This window comes from Mus musculus, chromosome 1, assembly GCF_000001635.26.
Source record: "Mus musculus strain C57BL/6J chromosome 1, GRCm38.p6 C57BL/6J".
Taxonomy (NCBI): Eukaryota; Metazoa; Chordata; class Mammalia; order Rodentia; family Muridae; genus Mus; species Mus musculus.
Genome location: NC_000067.6, coordinates 93260865 through 93279034, shown reverse-complemented (window position 1 = coordinate 93279034; position 18170 = coordinate 93260865). Strand labels below are relative to the sequence as shown.

General features: G+C 46.9%; 1 protein-coding gene and 1 non-coding gene across 12 annotated transcripts in view; both read right to left on the bottom strand.

The window, feature by feature from the left end:
* The window catches only part of Sned1 (sushi, nidogen and EGF-like domains 1), a 65270-nt gene that overhangs the window by 22031 nt on the left and 25069 nt on the right, over nucleotides 1–18170 (bottom strand). For 5 of the 11 annotated variants that reach the window (XR_003954305.1, XR_003954306.1, XM_006529319.4 and 2 more), the window contains exons 5-16: nucleotides 17261–17386; nucleotides 16818–16931; nucleotides 13884–13997; nucleotides 13643–13756; nucleotides 7768–7893; nucleotides 7332–7436; nucleotides 7067–7180; nucleotides 6427–6543; nucleotides 4870–4986; nucleotides 4575–4691; nucleotides 4317–4430; nucleotides 3565–3738 (exon numbers count right to left, since the gene is read on the bottom strand). Coding sequence is in view for 8 of the 11 variants with exons in the window: in XM_006529319.4 (XP_006529382.1) it covers nucleotides 3565–3738; nucleotides 4317–4430; nucleotides 4575–4691; nucleotides 4870–4986; nucleotides 6427–6543; nucleotides 7067–7180; nucleotides 7332–7436; nucleotides 7768–7893; nucleotides 13643–13756; nucleotides 13884–13997; nucleotides 16818–16931; nucleotides 17261–17386 (1452 nt within the window). In the remaining 3 variants the exon portion in view is untranslated. Of the gene's footprint in view, nucleotides 1–759; nucleotides 924–1528; nucleotides 1825–3564; nucleotides 3739–4316; nucleotides 4431–4574; nucleotides 4692–4869; nucleotides 4987–6426; nucleotides 6544–7002; nucleotides 7181–7331; nucleotides 7437–7767; nucleotides 7894–13642; nucleotides 13757–13883; nucleotides 13998–16817; nucleotides 16970–17260; nucleotides 17387–18170 lie in introns of those variants that run through there. The other 6 variants (XM_030252563.1, XM_030252564.1, XR_387153.4 and 3 more) reach the window with 5 other exon arrangements.
* Nucleotides 4425–4486, bottom strand: Mir6901 (microRNA 6901). Its single transcript, NR_105866.1, has one exon. It is a non-coding gene; the product is annotated as a microRNA 6901 (primary transcript).

Below are 18170 nucleotides of genomic sequence, written 5' to 3'. Positions count from 1 at the left end.
CTCACAGATAAGACTTCCAAACTTCTGATAGATGCAGATAGCTGTTGAATGTGCACATTTCTGACTACTGTGAAGTGAAATGCCCATTTTCATGTTCACTGGCCTCATGTAGCTCTTCTTCCATAAGGTGTGTATCTGTTTTGCCTATTTCTCTATTAAGCTTATTCTTTCCATTCACATTCATCGGTGTCTTCCAAGTAGTCTCAATGTTAGTGCGCTCGCGCTCTCTCTCCTTACTGATCTATCTATATTCACACGTATGCATCCTTTCATGTTCTTTTATTTAACTTTTCCAAAGGTTAAGTTTTAAGTTCCTAATTTTATATACCCAAATTTGATTTGTCCATTTATTTCTTTGATATATATGTGTGTGTGTATGTATGTCTGTGTGTGTATGTATGTATGTATATATATATATATATATATATATATATCCATCCATCCCAAGGGATCTTTCTGTATTTGAATCAGAAAGATGTATATCTATATCTCCTCCATAAAAATTAACCACAAAGAATCAGACACTGTAAGTGCCAACTGGAAACAAATGTCCTATTTTTCAGATGCATACCTGTGTGATTCCATCTGCTAGGAGCATTTCCCCTGTGTGTTCTTTGCAGTTTTTAGTTTTAGCTTTGACATAGAGTTTTTCTTACATACACAGAAGCTACAGATCTGGTGCTGTTGTGCACAGCACCGTTCCACGCCTTTTTCCAAATGTTCTCAGTGAGACTGTGGGATCTGAATTGCACGGATCACCTCATGTCCTGTAATCTCATTCGCCCATGGGTGATGCCAGTGGCTTCTCTTGCAGGATATGCTCAGGGTCTTCTGTGCACATGGCTGACATCTGCGCTCCTCCCTCTTTCCTGATGGCTGTGCCTTCTGTTGCAGGGTCTCACCTTAGCAGTGTCCAGGACACCCTGGGCAACATGGGAAAGCAATGGCTGAGTAGCCTTTCCCAGTGGTGGGCAGTCTTTGTCACTGTGGTTTGTTAGCTGTAGGTTTTTCCTAGATTCTATTAATCTGAGGAAAAATATCTTCTATTTTTAGTTGATGAAGAGTTATTTTATAGTAGTTAAATTCTGCTTTAAGTGATTTTTCTGTGGCAAATGAGAACCATGTTTCCTCTCATTTCGTAATATTGTGGATACAGATTAATGTTCAGATGTGTCACCCTGTGCTCCCAAGACAAATCCACTTGCTCATGACATTATTCTTTTTCATAATACCAGCTTTGATTTAGTAATAGTTCCCTAACGTTTTTAATCTATGTCCTCAGGAATATTAGCCTATAATCTCAAATTTTATGTCTATCTAGTTTGGAATTGAGGGAATACTATTCTCACCAAATAGTCTCTGCCATTTGAAAGGAACTTTTCATAACTTGTGGTTTACTTAAAATAACTTTCTCTCTGGTTTGCAGCTTGTGTAATTTTGTTACACTGTGAAGTAAAATGCCCACCTGTTGGAAATCTAATCTAGCCTATCCAGATAACGTTGCATTTTTAGTTCAGAATCTCTTATTTTGTTATTTAAATCTCTTTATTATCTTATTCTCTTAGCTTTTTAAAAAATATTTTTATAGTGGCATTTAAAAAATCCTTACTTGTGACTTCCAATATCTGGGACATCTGTAATTCTATTTCAATAATTTTGTTTTTAGATTATCTGTTGAAAATGCGTGTTCCTCAGCCATAGTGTAAACAAACGCAGTGCAGACCAGCGTGGAACATTTCTTCCCTGGGATGAGCAGGCTCTGTTCTCTGCCCTGCAACCTGGCAGAGCCACCTGTCTCTGATGTCACTGAGCCAGGCACTGTTGCTGTGGGGCAGAAGTGGATTTGGCGATTAGTTTTAAGTTCTCGAGGGATGCAGCAGGCCTCTTTCCTACTGGACATGGGATCTCAGCCTTGTGGGAGAATGGGATGTCTGAGTTTTAGACCAGCCCCTGGCTTCACATGTACGTGGTAGGTTCCTGTGGGCGAGAATTGGTGGATGCGTGGGGACTTAGTTTCTCAGCTTCTCTGACTCAAGAATATGGCTGGTTTCCTCTGCCCTGTCACCCCTGCTCATGGTGGGTCTCTGACCTGAGATAAAAGTGCCAGCAGCCTTTCTCATGTAGGAAAGGATGCCTGAAATTCTGGATCCCCAGCTCTGACAGGTTAACGGGTGTGGTTCTTCCAGTCTCATGGTGTTTACCTTCACAGTTCATCCAGGGTGACTGTGCCTGCCCTCACCTAAGTGCTTCTGAAAGGAACCTTTGCTCTCCCGTATGATGTCTGTGGCAAGAAGTCTGATGCCCCTGTGATCCCATCCCTGTGGTGCTCCCCTGTCATTGAGGTTCCTCTGTTATCCTCTGATGTTCCGATGTCTCTGGCTTGGTGCTGTGTTTCCTCCTGGTGCTACACTTCCTTTTGTGCACAGTCTCGTTCTCTTCTTCCTGGGGAAGCCCTCCCAACTCAACTGCCTTATCTTTGTCTATATCCACTTATACATTATGTTGGTTATTTCGACGATTGTGGTTTAAAGTCTCATCTTTATACATGCCTTTACAGCATGATTTACTGACCCAGGTGTCTATGTCCAATGCCATATTAACTTCTGAGTACTGTTACTATATCTGGTGCAATATAAAATGCATGTAGCTGATGAATATTCCTGTGTGCTGTTTGTCCATCTTCTGTATTTCCGTCTCCAGTGGCAGCTGCTCTGTACATGTCCACCATTGCCTTTAGAGATGGCTATGCTTTTCAGGCTCTAGTTCCTTTGCTGGAACGCCCTCCTCTTCAGGGTATCATGCCTGACAACATGCTGAGAAGCAGAACTGAGAGAGGCGCTCTTCTGAGAACCTCCCAGGAACCCTGGGCTAGGAAAGGCAGGAGCAGAGGGTGAATGCCTGTGGTCAGGCACTTCTCTTCAGAACTTCATCTTAGTAGGGCCACACAGTGGGATGAGCTGCTCCAGGCATTTGGAGAATGATCATTGTCCTAAGTGCTGTCCCTCCTTTTGTTTCATGAGAACTGTGTTATGATCACACAGTTCCTGGTGACAGAGCTGAGCACACAGCTTGATACATTGGTGCTTGATGCCTCGCAGCCATGCTGAGAGCTTCACAGCCAGGGTTTGTATGAGAATGATGGGATGGGAGCCAATGCTGGAACCCTGGAGATGGTGTCATCTGGAACAGCCCTTCACAAAGCACGTGTGGGAGCTAGGATTTTGTTTAGCTGTAACTGGATTCCGCAGGTTTGGGTGGGGCCCTGGACTGATTTCTGCTTTCTTAGACTCTGACCTTGGATACAGCCTTGGCCTCAGTGCTTTATTTGCAGTGTAGGTTTGCAGAGGTTTGACCTGTTAGTGGTTGCTCTGAGGACGAAAGCCCTGCCTAGGAAGAGCCCAGAATAAACCTGAGAGTCATCGACTGTCACCACAGGACAGAGAGCCTCCATTCACAGAGGAGATGGGGCGGGGCTGGGGCTCAGGTGCTGTGCAACTTCATATGGTTGTGAGGAGGTTGGTCCTGCCTGACCACCCACCCATCCCTGAGGGCCCACAGAATCACCAATGCACTGGGGAGGCTGGCTCCAGACCCCTTGTGGCTGACAGACACGTATATGGCTGAGGGCACTCAGGCTGAAGCCGGGCTCACATGTGTACAGGGCCACTGAGCCCACGTGAGTTCCGTTGAAGCGCATGGTAGCATGCTCCACCTCCTCAGGGTGACCACAGTCCACCTCTGCAAGAGAACACCAGCATCAGGAGGTCCACTTGGTCCATCTCTGTTCTTCCATGTGCTCAGTGAGGCCTGCCTCTCCTACCACCCACTCAAGGAGACAGTGGCCTCTGGGGGCTGCTACTGCAGACACTGATTCCCTCTTGCCCTCTTCGATGGTCTGATTGAGAATGGCCCTCACAGGCTCATATATTTGAATGCCTAGTCCCCAGTTGGTGGAGCTGTTTAGAAAGGATGGGGAGCTATGGCTTTGTTGGAGGAGGTGTATCACTGGAGGCAGACTTTGAGATTTTAAAAACCTATTCTATCCCAGTTAGCACTCTCTGACTCCTGTTTGTATATCGGGATGTAAGCTCTCAGCTACTGCTCCAGCACCATGCCTGACGCCATGCTCCCACCATGACAGTCACCCACTCATCCCCTGAACTATAAGCCCCCAATACGCCCTTCTATAAGTTGCCTTGGTCACGGTTCTTTGTCACAGCAGTAGAACAGTATCTAAGACATCATCCCCACCCTACCCGACTCTTAGGGGATCAGAAAAAGATGCCATGCTCTCAGCCCACCCACCTAATTCTCACCTGCCTGACACCGGTGTCCTGTATACCCTGGCTGGCAGTAGCAGGAGAAATCTGTCCCTAGATCCTCACAGGTACCCCCATTCATACATGGGCTCCGGAAGCAGGGTGAGGGAGCTGCAAGAACACAGAAGGTCCTTTCACCACGAGGTCCTCTGCATTCCTGCACTTAGCTTACCTGACCCCTCCCAGCCCAGTCCTGCCCACTGACCCAGTTTTCATGTGTGCTGAGGCGAGTACCCCTGGCTGCTTCCTACTTACCTATCTCACAGTGCCGTCCAGAGAATCCTGGAGGGCAGTCACACTTGTATTTGCCAATGTAGTGGAAACAAGTCCCACCATTATGACAGGGGCCAGAGGCACAGGAGTCTGGCTTTCCTGGAAGCAGAAGACACTCATCAGTCAAGTATCATATGTTTCAACCTCTCCAAGTCCCACGAAGGTATTCCTGAGAGGCAGGTACATGGTGGGCAGGGCTTGTGCAGCTGCATTCTGGCTGGCTCAGCCCTATCTCAGAGCATGTCCATCACCACCCACCCCTGCCTTGGGGCCGCACCAATCTCACAGTGTCTCCCAGTGAATCTATAAGGGCAGGTGCAGCGGTACTCGTCGCCCATTTCCTTGCATGTGCCTCCATTCCGGCAGGGCCCTGAGCTGCACAGGTGTGGCCGGGCTGTATGGAAAGACAAACCGATATGGCGAATATATGCCAGCCTCTGAGTGGTGCAGAATCCATGTTATCATGCTCTGCCTTTTCAGTTCTTTGTACTGAGTGGAACTGAAGTCAGACCTGCTTCTCAACTGGGCCCCAAAGCCCAACACAGCAGGAGCTAAATCAGTCAGGCTTAAAGAAGGGTGAGTGGAGCTTAGGCTATGACTCCAAGTCTGCCAGTTCTCTCCCTGCTGGAGAATTGAGCCCCACATCACAGCACACACACACACACACACACACACACACAGGGCCCCTACAGAATCTTCTCTGGCCCTCCAGCAGCGTTCACAGCTCTATGGGATATCCTACTCAGAGATCACACTCATCTCCAGGGCCCAGTGTGTCTCTCTCTCTCATCCATTCCTGTGCCACCTCGGCAAATGCACAGGTCTTCCTCAGGGTCCCTCAGAGCAGATTCCAGAAGGGCCCTGCATGGGGTTTCAGGCAGAACCATGAGGAAGGCCTTCTCTTTAGCAACCCTCTCTGTTACTTCAGGGACAGAGGAAGCTGTGAGGGTCTCAGATACCTCTTCAGAAACCTGCTCAGGGGCACATGGTACATAGTTGGAGAGGTGGTATGGGGAGGCTCCCCATAAATAAATCTAACCTGGTTCTCCTGACCAGCCAGGCTGTGGGATGCCCCGAGTCCTGAGCTAGGTTACAAAGGCCTCCAGTCAAGGACGTTCCTAACATGCCTGGTTTGAGTTTTTTTTTTTTTTTTTTTTTGTTTTTTTTTTTTTTTTGTTTGTTTGTTTGTTTTTGGTCTTTCAAGACAGGGTTTCTCTGTATAGCTCTGGCTGTCCTGGAACTCACTCTGTAGACCATGGTGGCCTCGAACTCAGAAATCCGCCTGCCTCTGTCTCCCGAGTGCTGGGATTAAAGGCGTGCGCCACCACGCCCAGCTTGGTTTGAGGTATAGTGATTGTGTGTTACTTCAAGAAAGGGATAGGTCCTGGGTTCCACTAGTGGAAAGGACAACTCTTGCAATACGTTATGGAAGACTACTTAAATTCTAAGTGTTTAGATGTTGTAAAATGTTTGCATTCTCTGTGTTAAACTAAATTTAACAAAAACAGAATGAAAAAAAATTAAGTTCAATATAATGATTCTAAAATCTATTAAATGAAGCTTGTCGAGGCTTACAGACCAAGACAAGTGATGAAAATAACTGTCAAAAATGGTCAGGCCTGTGCTGCCCTAGATGCATAGAGCAAAGAGTCTAAGGGAGGCTCTAGAAAGAATGATTATCTGTTGAAAGAGGAAGGCTCATAGGCAGCGGCAGGCTGGGAGCTCTCCGTGGTGCTGACGGCAGAGATGGGCGGTGCCCGCCCCGCCCCCGCCCGCCCCCAGCTGCGCTTTAGATCTACCCTGCCCCATCCATTTCCCACTGGTCTCTAGTTACCTTTCTCACAGTGCCTGCCGTGGAATCCACGAGGGCACTCGCACGTGTAGGAGTCCTCGTGGGCGTCACAGGAACCTCCATTAAAGCAAGGGTCTGAGTCGCAGGGGGATGGCAGAGCTGGGGGAAGAGGGGATAGGCTGTCCTGGACCACATGCCCTTGTCAGGGTCACCTAGACATCCTGTGGCTAAAACCAAGGCCACTTAAAATACATCTCCGTGCCTCTGCATTGTTTATATTGACCCTAAGGTCTCACCCCCTGGAGTTTCTCCTACTCTTGATTTTTGCAACATCAAAAATCAAGAAAATTTTTTACCTTCAGATGCAACAAGGTAACTTTGACCCCTGGCATAATCATTCATATAATTACACATCACTTAACTGATCAATACCTTTACACTAACGTGTAGAGTAGCAAATGCATCAGTCACACATAACTGTGTATGCATAAGGCTTGAGGAAATAGCTTTCGGAGCTGTCTCTTTGTCAAAATGTTTTCCCTCAGGGAGTGAACCCAAGTGAAGCTGTTGTCAGAGCACCTGCAGGCTCTTGATATAATCCTAGCTCTGTGGCATCACCTGCACCTTCTCCTGCTAGACACCACTGTCCAGGATCCCTGGTGGCCTGTCCCTAGCCACTCACAGTGGCTGATGTTGTGGTCTGTGTGGCAGACACATAGGTAGCTTCCGCCATACTCCATGCAGTAGCCTCCATCTGGACACTGCGTGTTCATGTTGCAGGGCGTGGCTGTGACTTCTGTGAAGGAAGAAGCTCCTTTAGTGGCCACTTATCACTTCCTGGTAACCTTATCTTCTCGAGGAAGGTGTGTCCCCTCCCCCCCTCCCCCCCCCCCCCGCAGACCCAGTGACCCTACTAATTATGTCCAGGGACCAGTTATGAAACCTACCAAATTCACAGAGGAGCCCAAAGAAGCCTGGAGGACACTGGCAGAGGGTGGTGTTGGCACCCAGGCATCTGCCTCCGTTCCGGCAGTCACAGTCATTGAGGATCCCTGTGTGGGGTGAGGGGATTCTTGTGTGAGAATAGAGTAAAAGCATCCATGGGTGAAAGAATGTGGCCCCCTTTTCCTAACCCTGGTCAACCCTGGCCACCCTGGCCACCCTCCCAAAAAACTACTGAAAACACACACACACACACACACACACACACACACAGACAGAGAGAGAGAGAGAGAAAGAGAGAGAGAGAGAGAGAGAGAGAGAGAGAGAGAGAGAGAGAGAGAGAGATTTTTTCCCTCTTGGAGTTTCCTGCACATACAACCCGAGAGAACCCTCCCCAACTCTGCTCCAACCCTGGGCACAGCCCCAGCAGCCCCAACATACTCTCTCTGCAGTCCAAGCCCATGAAGCCTTCAGGGCATTCACACACGTATCCCTCATCAGCATCCACACAGGTGCCCCCGTTCTGGCAGGGGTTGGAGAGGCAGGGTGAAGGCACCAGGTAGCTTCCTGCAAGGAAGACAGTGGTGAGTAGCCAGTTGAGAGAGGAGAATGCTGGGCCAAGAGCAGACTGGTGAAAACAGAGAAGCTGGTCCCCATGTGAGTTCCCACAGCTCTTCTCAATGCCAAGAGGGATTTGAGTCAGAATCTTGTCTGAAACAAGTCAGAATCAAGTCTTCTGGGAGCTGGCTTGGCCCAGGCTCCTTTTTGGGTACACAAAAATCAGCACTGGGGCTGGAGAGATGGCTCAGTGGTTAAGAGCACTGACTGCTCTTCTAGAGCTCCTGAGTTCAATTCCCAGCAACCAAATGGTGGTCCATAACCATCTGTAATGGGATCTGATGCTCTCTGCTAGTGTGTCTGAAGAGAGTGACAGTGTACATACATAAAATAAGTAAATGAATCGTTGTTCAAGCATTCCTGTTGGTTAAATAGTTAAGATTTCTCAGTGATTACTAATTTAACTGCTGTGGTTTTAAGTCACCTGTTTTTATTTTATGACCCACACCATGGCCAGTCACAGTGACACTTCATGAATACTAGGGGAAAGAAAAATGAATGCCTCTCAGATGTCCATCAGGCTAGGTGCAAGTCTTCCAGCTTTAACCAGTTCTGTCTGTGTGCTCTATGAATTACTGAAATCTCCCCCAAATTATGGCCCTATTTGTTTTGTAATCTATTGGCTTTTAGCTCATGTTTTTTGGACACATTTGAGGATGTCAGCAGGTGATAGTAACTTTAGGTTTGAATTCTTTTTTTGTTGTTGTTTGTTTTTGTTTTTGTTTTTGTTTTTGTTTTTGTTTTTTTTTTTTGCTTTTCCCGAGACAGGGTTTCTCTGTATAGCCCTGGCTGTCCTGGAACTTACTCTGTAGACCAGGTTGGCCTCGAACTCAGAAATCCACCTGTCTCTGTCTCCCAAGTGCTAGGATTAAAGGCGTGCACCACTACCTCCCGGCTAGGTTTGTCTTCTTGATGAATTGACCTCCTCGCCATTGTAAAATAATACCCTCCCTTCCCACTGGTATTTCTTACTCTGAGTGCATCAGCTGTTGTCAGCACAGCCACTCAGCCTTCTCTGGACAGCCTACTACTTTTTTTTTCCCAGGTAGTAATTTTCCATGTACTTTGATTTTTTTTTTTTTTGTAAACTGTTATACAGTAAAATCAACTTTCACTTGGTATATACTTATAAGCAGCTTAACACATGTATAAACTCATGGAATCCCAATCAGAATCATAGCATAGAACATCCTGTCACCTCTAAGGACATCTGCACTCTATGACTTCAGTCTCATGAGCAACTGGTAACTACCAACACCAATGAGTTCATCCTTGTAGTTCCACTTTGCAACAGTATCATATGAATGGAGCCATACAGTATGAAGTCTTTTTGAGTCCAGCTGTCTTCCCTCAGCATAATATATCTGCGATCCATCTGTGTGTGTGTGTGTGTGTGTGTGTGTGTGTGTGTGTGTCTAGTCCTGTTTGAGACTGAGTGGTGCACCATTGTATGAAGGCACCAGCTTGCAGATCCATCCACAGGTTTTGGAGATTATAAATATACCATTTTTTATGTCTTTAGAACTAATACCAAGAATAGGATTAGGATTGCTGGGTCAGATTTATAAATGTCTGAATGTCTGATTAGCATAAAAAGCTACCATTGTTTAATGGGTAGCAGAATTTTTTTTATTCCTGCCAAAACTGTGTGTGTGTTGCTGCCCTGTTTCCATACTAGGTTAGTTTTTGTTTTGTTTTGTTTTGTTTTAGAGGCAGGGTCTCTCTGTGTAGCCCTGGCTGTCCTGGAACTCACTCTGTAGACCAGGCTGGCCTCGAACTCCGAAATCCACCTGCCTTTGCCTCCTGAGTGCTGGGATTAAGTGTGTGTGCCACCAACGCCTGGCTCTAGGTTAGTATTTTTGTGCTAGTGAACTAAGTTTGTGGTGATATCTCACAACAAGTTTATATACACTAGTGTCATAATTTCCCCCAGATGTTATAAGCCCTGTGCTATTGCTTCATTTTAAAGGAGATCTAGAAGTTTGACCCATACATTGGCCATTTCTCCCATTTTGGTTTTCCATATAGATTGTCTGTATTTTTGTCTTGGACCATTTGTTCTATGTAAAGAATTTCCTTTAACAATTTTCTTTATCTTTTTTCTTTTTTTCTTTTCCTTCCTTCTTTCCTTCCTCCTTTCCTTTTCCTTTTCCTTTTCTTTCTTTCTTTCAACAGTGTTTCTCTGTGTAGCCCTGGCTGTCCTAGAATGTGCTCTGTAAACCAGGCTGGCCTCCAATCCAGAGATCTGCCTACCTCTGCCACTACTATCCTGTTCCTTTCACACATTTTGTAAGAAAGATGCTGAATGCTATATGAGCAGGTCTTTACTGCACCTAAATTCTGAATATAGTTCTTGTAGAGGAATTTTAACCCAGCAACATGGCTGCTCTGGCAAGAGACCACTCATCTTTAATTCCTCTGCCTGGAATACAGTTATGCCCTTAGCACACATCTTAAATCCCTAACAGTGAAGATAAAGTTAGTTTGCAGAAGGAAGCAGCCATGTTTGAAAGTGACATCTAATTCAGAGACAGACAAAGTGATGAATCAGAGAAAGATTTGACAGGATGAGTCAGAGCTAGGATACGCTCATCCCTCTCGAGAACAGCACAGGGAAGAGAAGCTATTTAAGTGCATTACAGGGAGAGAGGAGTCTGTTGGGAGTCAGTGCAGTGCAGAGGAATTGAGGTCATTTGTGAGTTTGTGCACTTCAGTGCAGGTCAGCAGAGGCAGTTGACTAAGCCAGAGACTAAGGAGGAGCTGGAAGATTAGAGCAAATTGTCAGTTAGTTTGAGGATGGCAGAGCAGTCCAGAGAGAAGCTGAGAGAAGCCAGATTGAATCAGTCTGAGTCGAACCAGCCAGGCAGAATTCAAAAAGAACTAGAAAGGGTGAGCTTACTTAGCAGCAATCCTCTGAGATACCAATTATATCAGGTGAATAAAAGTTACTTTTGCCGGGCAGTGGTGGCGCACGCCTTTAATCCCAGCACTTGGGATGCAGAGGCAGGCGGATTTCTGAGTTCGAAGCCAGCCTGGTCTACAAAGTGAGTTCCAGAACAACCAGGGCTACACAGAGAAACCCTGTCTTGAAAAACAACAACAACAACAACAACAACAACAACAACAACAACAACAAAGTTACTTTTATAAGTCCTGTGTGGCCTGTAACACTACACTGATGACTTTACTCTGGGCTTGCATGGTTCCTTGTGAGCACTGATTGCTGCCCTTGCTTCCCTGGATGTGAAGGGTTCCTTTCTTTTGCTGACTTAGGTTTTTAAAAGATGGTTTATTTTTATTTATGGGTATGTATATGCCACATTAGTACAGGTGCCAGGGGCCGGAAGAGGGTTCCGGATCTCCTAGAGCTGTAGACACGGCTGGGCTGATCACCCCATTACTCGAGTCCTCTACAAGAGCAGCAGGGGATTTATCTCCCAGCCCCTGAGCCTTCTCTTCAGCTCCCCTTACCTCCCACAAAATGCTTTGAAGATGAATTCTTTATCGCTGATGTCTAGAGGAGTGGTCATAGTGTGACTCTGGTTTTTCTCATGCGTTTCTTGAAAACATTGGGTGTAGTTTTCATTAAATTTGGGAACTGTGTGGCTACTCCTTCTGTTTGTGTAACTCTCTCCCCCACTGCTGCTTCCTTCCCAAACTTCAGGGCCACGTGCCAGATGTTCACTGTTATTTTACAGCCCCTGGGGCTCAATTACTTCCTCCAGTCTTACTCTCTGTGCTGCATGCTGTTTCTGTTTCTCTTCCAGCTCATTGGTTTTTGTTTCTTTGGTGTTTTGCCAGCTGTTACTACTACCCACCATATTCTAAATAGTCACAGTTTTTACTGTTAGGAATTTTAAAAATATCTTCCTCTTCTCATGATTCCCCCTTAGCAGTCCTGAGAATATGCAGCCTATTTACAGTAATTACGTATTTATATATGATAATTCTTTCATCTGTCTGTAGGTTATATTTTAATTATTTTTTAAAATTATTATCTCCCCACAGCTGCTTGGATTTACCCCCAGTCCTCCTGTTTGAGCCCTAGGAGTTGCAGGGATTCCTGATTTCCAATGGTTCTTTTCCAGCCCAATCAATCCCCTGACCCAGATCTGCCAGGCCACGGCAGAGGGGCCTCCTGCTGCCCCTTTCCTCCACTAGTACCTCCAGCGCACTGTCTCCCACCTCCCAATCTTAGCGGCTGTTGAGTTGGAATTTTTCTTCAGTTCAAAGCACTGTACACTCTGGGCCCAAGCAGGTTGTGAGGAACAAGGACAGAGTTTGTTCTGGATCCCCTTTCTCTCAAGTTGATATCTCTGTGCTACAAGGTCTAATGGCTCAAGACAGGAATTTTGTAGATTTTGTCTGGGTCTCTAACTGTGGTTTATGAAAAGGGAACTTTCAGGGCAGCTGACTAGCAGCAGATTAGATAATCCGTTTTTTAAAATATCTAATTCTAGCCAACTTCTAGTGGTTGGGTTCCGTGTTTATACCTGTAAGTTTAGTGAGCACACACCTCTAGTAGGTGGAAATGTCCATTATGGTATTTTCATCTTCCCTCCCCCTTTAAAGGGGTCTCATTATGTTGCCCTAGCTGATATTTTAACTCTTGATTTTAAATAATCCCCCAGCCTCAGCCTATAAGTAGCTGGGACACAGGCACGCAGCCGTACCTGGTCTGTTCTGTTATTTGTATTACTCATTTCCACTTGCAATGTTATTTGGCACAAAATATGATTTCTCTACAAAACTCTTTTGAAACCACTTCTCTGTTTCCTGATACAAATTTAGTGAAGCACATTGATGTTTCAATAACTACTCAGGCAAGGTACTTATGAGATGTACAGTGGGGACTTGAATACAGTCAAGAAGTGAGGGTGCGGGGCTGGTGAGATGGCTCAGTGGGTAAGAGCACCCGACTGCTCTTCCGAAGGTCCGAAGTTCAAATCCCAGCAACCACATGGTGGCTCACAACCATCCATAACGAGATCTGACGCCCTCTTCTGGAGTGTCTGAAGACAGCTACAGTGTACTTACATATAATAAATAAATAAATCTTAAAAAAAAAAAAAAAAAAAAAAAAAAAGAAGTGAGGGTGCCACACCCATTCTCTGCTCTCAGGCCTTCACCAGGGCCTGTCCTGTTCTCTTGCTGTGGCATCTGACAGTGTCCATCATCTGGGTAAACTGTGAACCCTATTGACCTGCTCAGTTTCAACCATGTCCACAGTTGTAGACAAAGTCGGCCAGGCTTAAGGGTACAGATACTGCAGAGCTTTTATCCCAGGCTTTGCAATCTCTGGTTGGCTTTGTCATTGATCAACCAAAGCAAAGCCAACATTTACGACAGAAGATAGTGTAGAAGAGAACATATATGGTCCTATGTGGCAAAGACCAGGTTTCTCTCTGTTCCCCATAGCTATTTGTGTGCCAGGAAAGGGAAGGTGCTAAAAAGCCTGGACTCCTCTGAGTTGAGAAAAGGGCCTTGGGAAAGCTGTCACCTGTCCCTGATTGTTATAGATGGAGACTAAGGTCCAGAAAGGAAAGGGCCTACCAGCCTCATATTGCTGAGTTGCTTCTTGCTCTCCTCAGTTGGTGGCTCTGGAAGGGCTGGGAGGTGAAGAAGGTTGAGAAGAGGGGGAGGAAAGGTTGAGATAAAGTGGTAGCCACTCCACTGTGGAGGACTGTGGGTCAGCTACCTGTCTCACACTGAGGTCCCTCGAAGGGCTCCACACAAATACAGCTGTAGTTTCCAACCAGGTCAACACATGATCCCCCATTCTGGCATGGGTCAGAACTGCATTCATCCACATCTAGGGACAGTAAAGAGAGGGATTGACTTAAGCCAGACTGTGACCACCCTGAACCCAGCCATATGGGAGCCCTCCCAGCACTGCCTGCCACCCGTGGGACCCCCCTCCCCATGTATAGGTCACTCACCTGTCTCACAGGTGGCCCCAGTGTATCCAGCCTGACACACACATACTGCAGAGCTGCTCTCTGCCTGGCACTGGCCACCATTTTGACATACTTTGTTGTCACACGGAGATTGGGCTACAAGTAAGGAAGGACAGAGAGGATATTAGAGTCTTGGCTGCAGTGGGCTGATAGGCAGAGGTCCCTGAAGCCGTGCACTGAGCCTCACGCTTGACAGATCTAGGCTCAATGAGAGGGGATCCTGGTTATCTCTGGAAGGTGACAATCTGGGAGTGAGCTTGATTAGGGCGTCCCAAGAGTACCCAAATTGGTTCTAGTTCTGCAAACGTGGCACAGAGGAAGGGCATGTGCGTAGGATAGGGTGTCAGGGAGAGTGGGACCAGCTTTCGCCATTCTTCTAAAGAGGGCGGCTGTCGCAGCAGTGGCCACTGCCCAGCTCTGCCCCTGTCCCCTGTGGCCAGCATGGTAGCAACCCTGAGGGTCTCCCTGGGCTTTGGCAGATGGACAGAGCAGTAGACCATCTGAGTCTCCATAGTAGCTTCCACACCTGGTTCTGCTGGTGCAGTGAGGGTAAGCAGGGGCTAGCATCTGTCTGAGGAAAAGCTCTCTTGACCTGAATGTGTTCCAACCATCCAGGCTCTGGTTTGGGCTGGAACAGAGTACCCCTGTCCACACTGGACAGCTGAGGGTTCATGGCAGACCCCTCTTACCAGATGGCAATCTACCTTTTTGTGCACTTAAGATCATATTTTCTTTTCATTTCTTTGGTTTTTTTGAGACAGGGTTTCTCTGTATAGCCCTGGCCATCCTGGAACTCACTTTGTAGACCAGGCTGGCCTCAAACTCCGAAATTTGCCTGCCTCTGCCTCCCAAGTCCTGGGATTAAAGGCGTGTGCTACCACCGCTTCTTTTCATTTCTTTGATAAATTTGTTCCTTCTCTGTATGCACGAATCTCTTTCTCTTTTTAAAAAATGATTTAATTTTATTTTATGTCCATTGGTGTTTTTGACTGTCTGAAGTTGTCAGATCCCAGACAGTTATGAGCTGCCATGTAGGTGCTAGAAATTGAACCTCAGCCCTCTAGAAGAGCAGTCAGTTCTCTTAACCACTAAGCCATCTCTCCAGCCCCTTATATAAACCTCTTATTGTCATTCAACCACAGTCTCCTCAAGTACAAACGTGTGTGTGTGTGTCTGTGTGTGTACACACACTCGTGTGCATGTATGCGTGTGCCCACGTGTACATGCACTGAAATGGAACACTTAGCTTTTTGTGACCATGAATCCTGATAGGATTGTTTTTCTAGACTGAAGTTTCGATATGGATGCTATTTGCACACTCAAATCTAAATCGTAGCTTCTTAAACTGTGAATTGCAAATCCCGCGTGGTTGTGTAACTGCAATAGGGTATTGTGAAAAATACTGCACCAGTAAATACTTCTGAACGCACGATAGCTAAAAATTCAAGGTGAAATGTGTAATGAGTGTGGTGTGTTCTGGTTGTGAGCATTGAGTTGCTTATGGCTTCGCTGCCACCTTGGTTCTGAACCCAGTGGGCACACGATGCATTGCTCCTGCCAACATGTCAGCCAAGACCATGGGCACTGCTCTAAGCACCTCAGCTCAGATTCCAGACTATGCTATATTACAAACCAGTTTTCTTATTGTATATATGTTTTTTTCTAAACCTACTTCTGCCATTTTGTACCATGCATTTATGTGAAGCAGTATTCTTAGCATTGATGCTTATAAAATCAAAATATTCATCAACTCTAAAAAGTGTTGAAAATGCCATGTCCTATAGTATTAAATATTAAGCCAAGATTTAATTATGTAAAAATAAATATTCACATTTATCTTATTAGTGTGCCCATTTGCTTTCACCTTTTTTTCTTTCATCTGTACCATGTAGCCTTGGCTGGCCTGGAATTCACTATGTAGACCAGGCTGACCTCAGACTTACAACGCTCCACTTGCCTCTGCCTCGCAAACACTGGCTTCAAAGGCACTCACCACCGTTCCTGACTGCTTTCATCTTTAATAAGTGGTAAAGTTATTTGCATGTCAGATAATTTAAGGATAAATTTCATGATTTATCATCATGGTGATTTATGTAGCAATTTTATGTACCTATATACCTGGGACTGCATAGAAATTTCTTAGTCAAAAGGGGTTTCAGAAGCCTCATTGCAATACTCTTGTAGTTTTTTTTTAAAATAATAATAGCTACACTCTTCAGGGCACTATGGGGCTGGGGGGTTCTTGTTTGGCTAAGCTCAGTCAGGTGTTTGGCATTAAAGGGCTGCCTTGGCCTAGCACTTGGAGTAGCTCCCATGGTGAGCATAGGGGCTAGAATGGAAGGCACTGCCTTCAGTGACAGTACAGGGTGAGGAGGAGGACCCTGAGGAGGGCCCAGTGGAGCAATAAGAAACTGGAGGCTGAATCTGCTGGCAAATACTTAAGCTGCACTCTGAAGACAAAGGGCTACCATAGTCTGGAAGTAGCAGTAGAGATGCCAGAGGACCCCACCCTGCACCTAGACTATGAGAGGAGCAGTTGGTTCAGGGGCCAATGGTGCATGTGGTAGGAAGCTGTGTTCTGCGAGCATGTACCATGCCCTCCCTGCCTCAAAGCAGTCCCATTTTAGCCCAGAAATTCCCAACCTTCTTCTTCCAGAAGACTCCTAACTCTGACTCTGGCCCAGTGCAGGACCTAGGCTCTCATCTACTCCAGATCTTCACCCCTCACCTAGTGCCTGGGCCAGGAAATCTCTGCTCTAGGCTCCTGTGTTTGGTCCTGCCCATACCGTAAGACAGGCCATCCCTCTGACATCAGGCTCCTGCTCTCCCTCATGACAACCCTCTGGGCTGCCTACACTGCTGCCCAGCTATGTGTCTTCTCCCTTGCAGCGATCAGGGCTGGTGGGTGCATCTTACCCGATTCACAGGTGGGTCCCTTGAAGCCGGCTGGGCACTGGCAGCTGAAGCTGTTGACACCATGGGTGCAGGTCCCACCATTCTGACAGGGGTGGGAAGCACACTCGTTCACATCTGAAACATGGAGCAGGCTGGGGCCTCAGTAGAGGAAACTGTGAAGGAATTGCCAGGGCTTTGGGTAGGGGTAAAGGACAGACTAGGCCCCAGTCCCAGACAGGCCTTAGAGTGTCTAGGAGCAGCAGCAGCGACACTCACTGCCACATAACCAAAGCATGTGGCCGCCATCTGTTTCGACATCATGCGGACAGAGATCTTTGACCTCAAAGCCACTACTGGACCTGCAGTGTCTCCCCTGAACCTGGTGTATGACCAGCCGGTAGGAAATGGTGTGGTATGGGATAATCAGTGGGCACCTTGCCCCCACCTGGGTCCCAGTGACTCACCCAGGTGGCATCTCCGGCCTGTGAAGCCAGCGAGACAGGAACAGGTGTAAGAGGGATTGCCCGTGACGCAGTCATCAATGCACTTGCCACCATTGAGGCATGGACGCAGGACCAGGCACACAGAGGCTGTGGACACAGGAAGGAGCCCAAGCCTCATGCCACTGAATCTAGGAGGTGGGCAAGAGAGCCACCTGCAATGGCTGCATCTCCCTTCTCTCCATCAAAAGGTCAGCTTAGCGACCAAGACATTGGTGACGGTGCATCTTCGTGCTCACGTTCTGGGTCTTTGAGTTGGAGCCCAGTTTGCCTGGCAGATACTCTTGTCAGGATCTTTTGCTGTTTGTTAATGCCCTAAGTTCTGACTTAGGCTTCCTGTGAAGGCAGACACCCCCACAACCACCTATACCCATAGCTCCTCCTTTTATCTCTTTAATCTTTTCCACCTCTACCATGGACACTTGTAGAAGCTCAGGGCTGTTCAGCCACCCTCCTGGTTTCCTAAACTGGCACTTAGTTATTACAGCCAGTGGTTATCATGGCTCCCCGAGCTGCAGGGAGATTCCAGAGAGGCCCAGTGATCCAGCACACCATTCAGACTGTGGGTGCCTTCAGGACAGGGAGCTTACCATTCCGTCAGCTGGCCTCACTTAGCAGCACTGTGCTCACCTGGCCTACTTGAAATTTGGTTGCTCTGTTGTAGCCATGGCTGCAAGAGGAGCCGGGCTTGCTTAGGAGTTACACTTCCAGACACAGGCACTGGCTGCTTCTCAGCAAGCTTGTGTCTATGTAATGCCCCATAACTGGCCTTGGCTTGCAGTTTAGCTGTGTCCCTGGCTCCCAGGGACCACAGGCACCAAGGCATCCCTGCAGCTGTTTCCTGTGCCTTCTTATCTCAGAAGCCTGGGAAAAG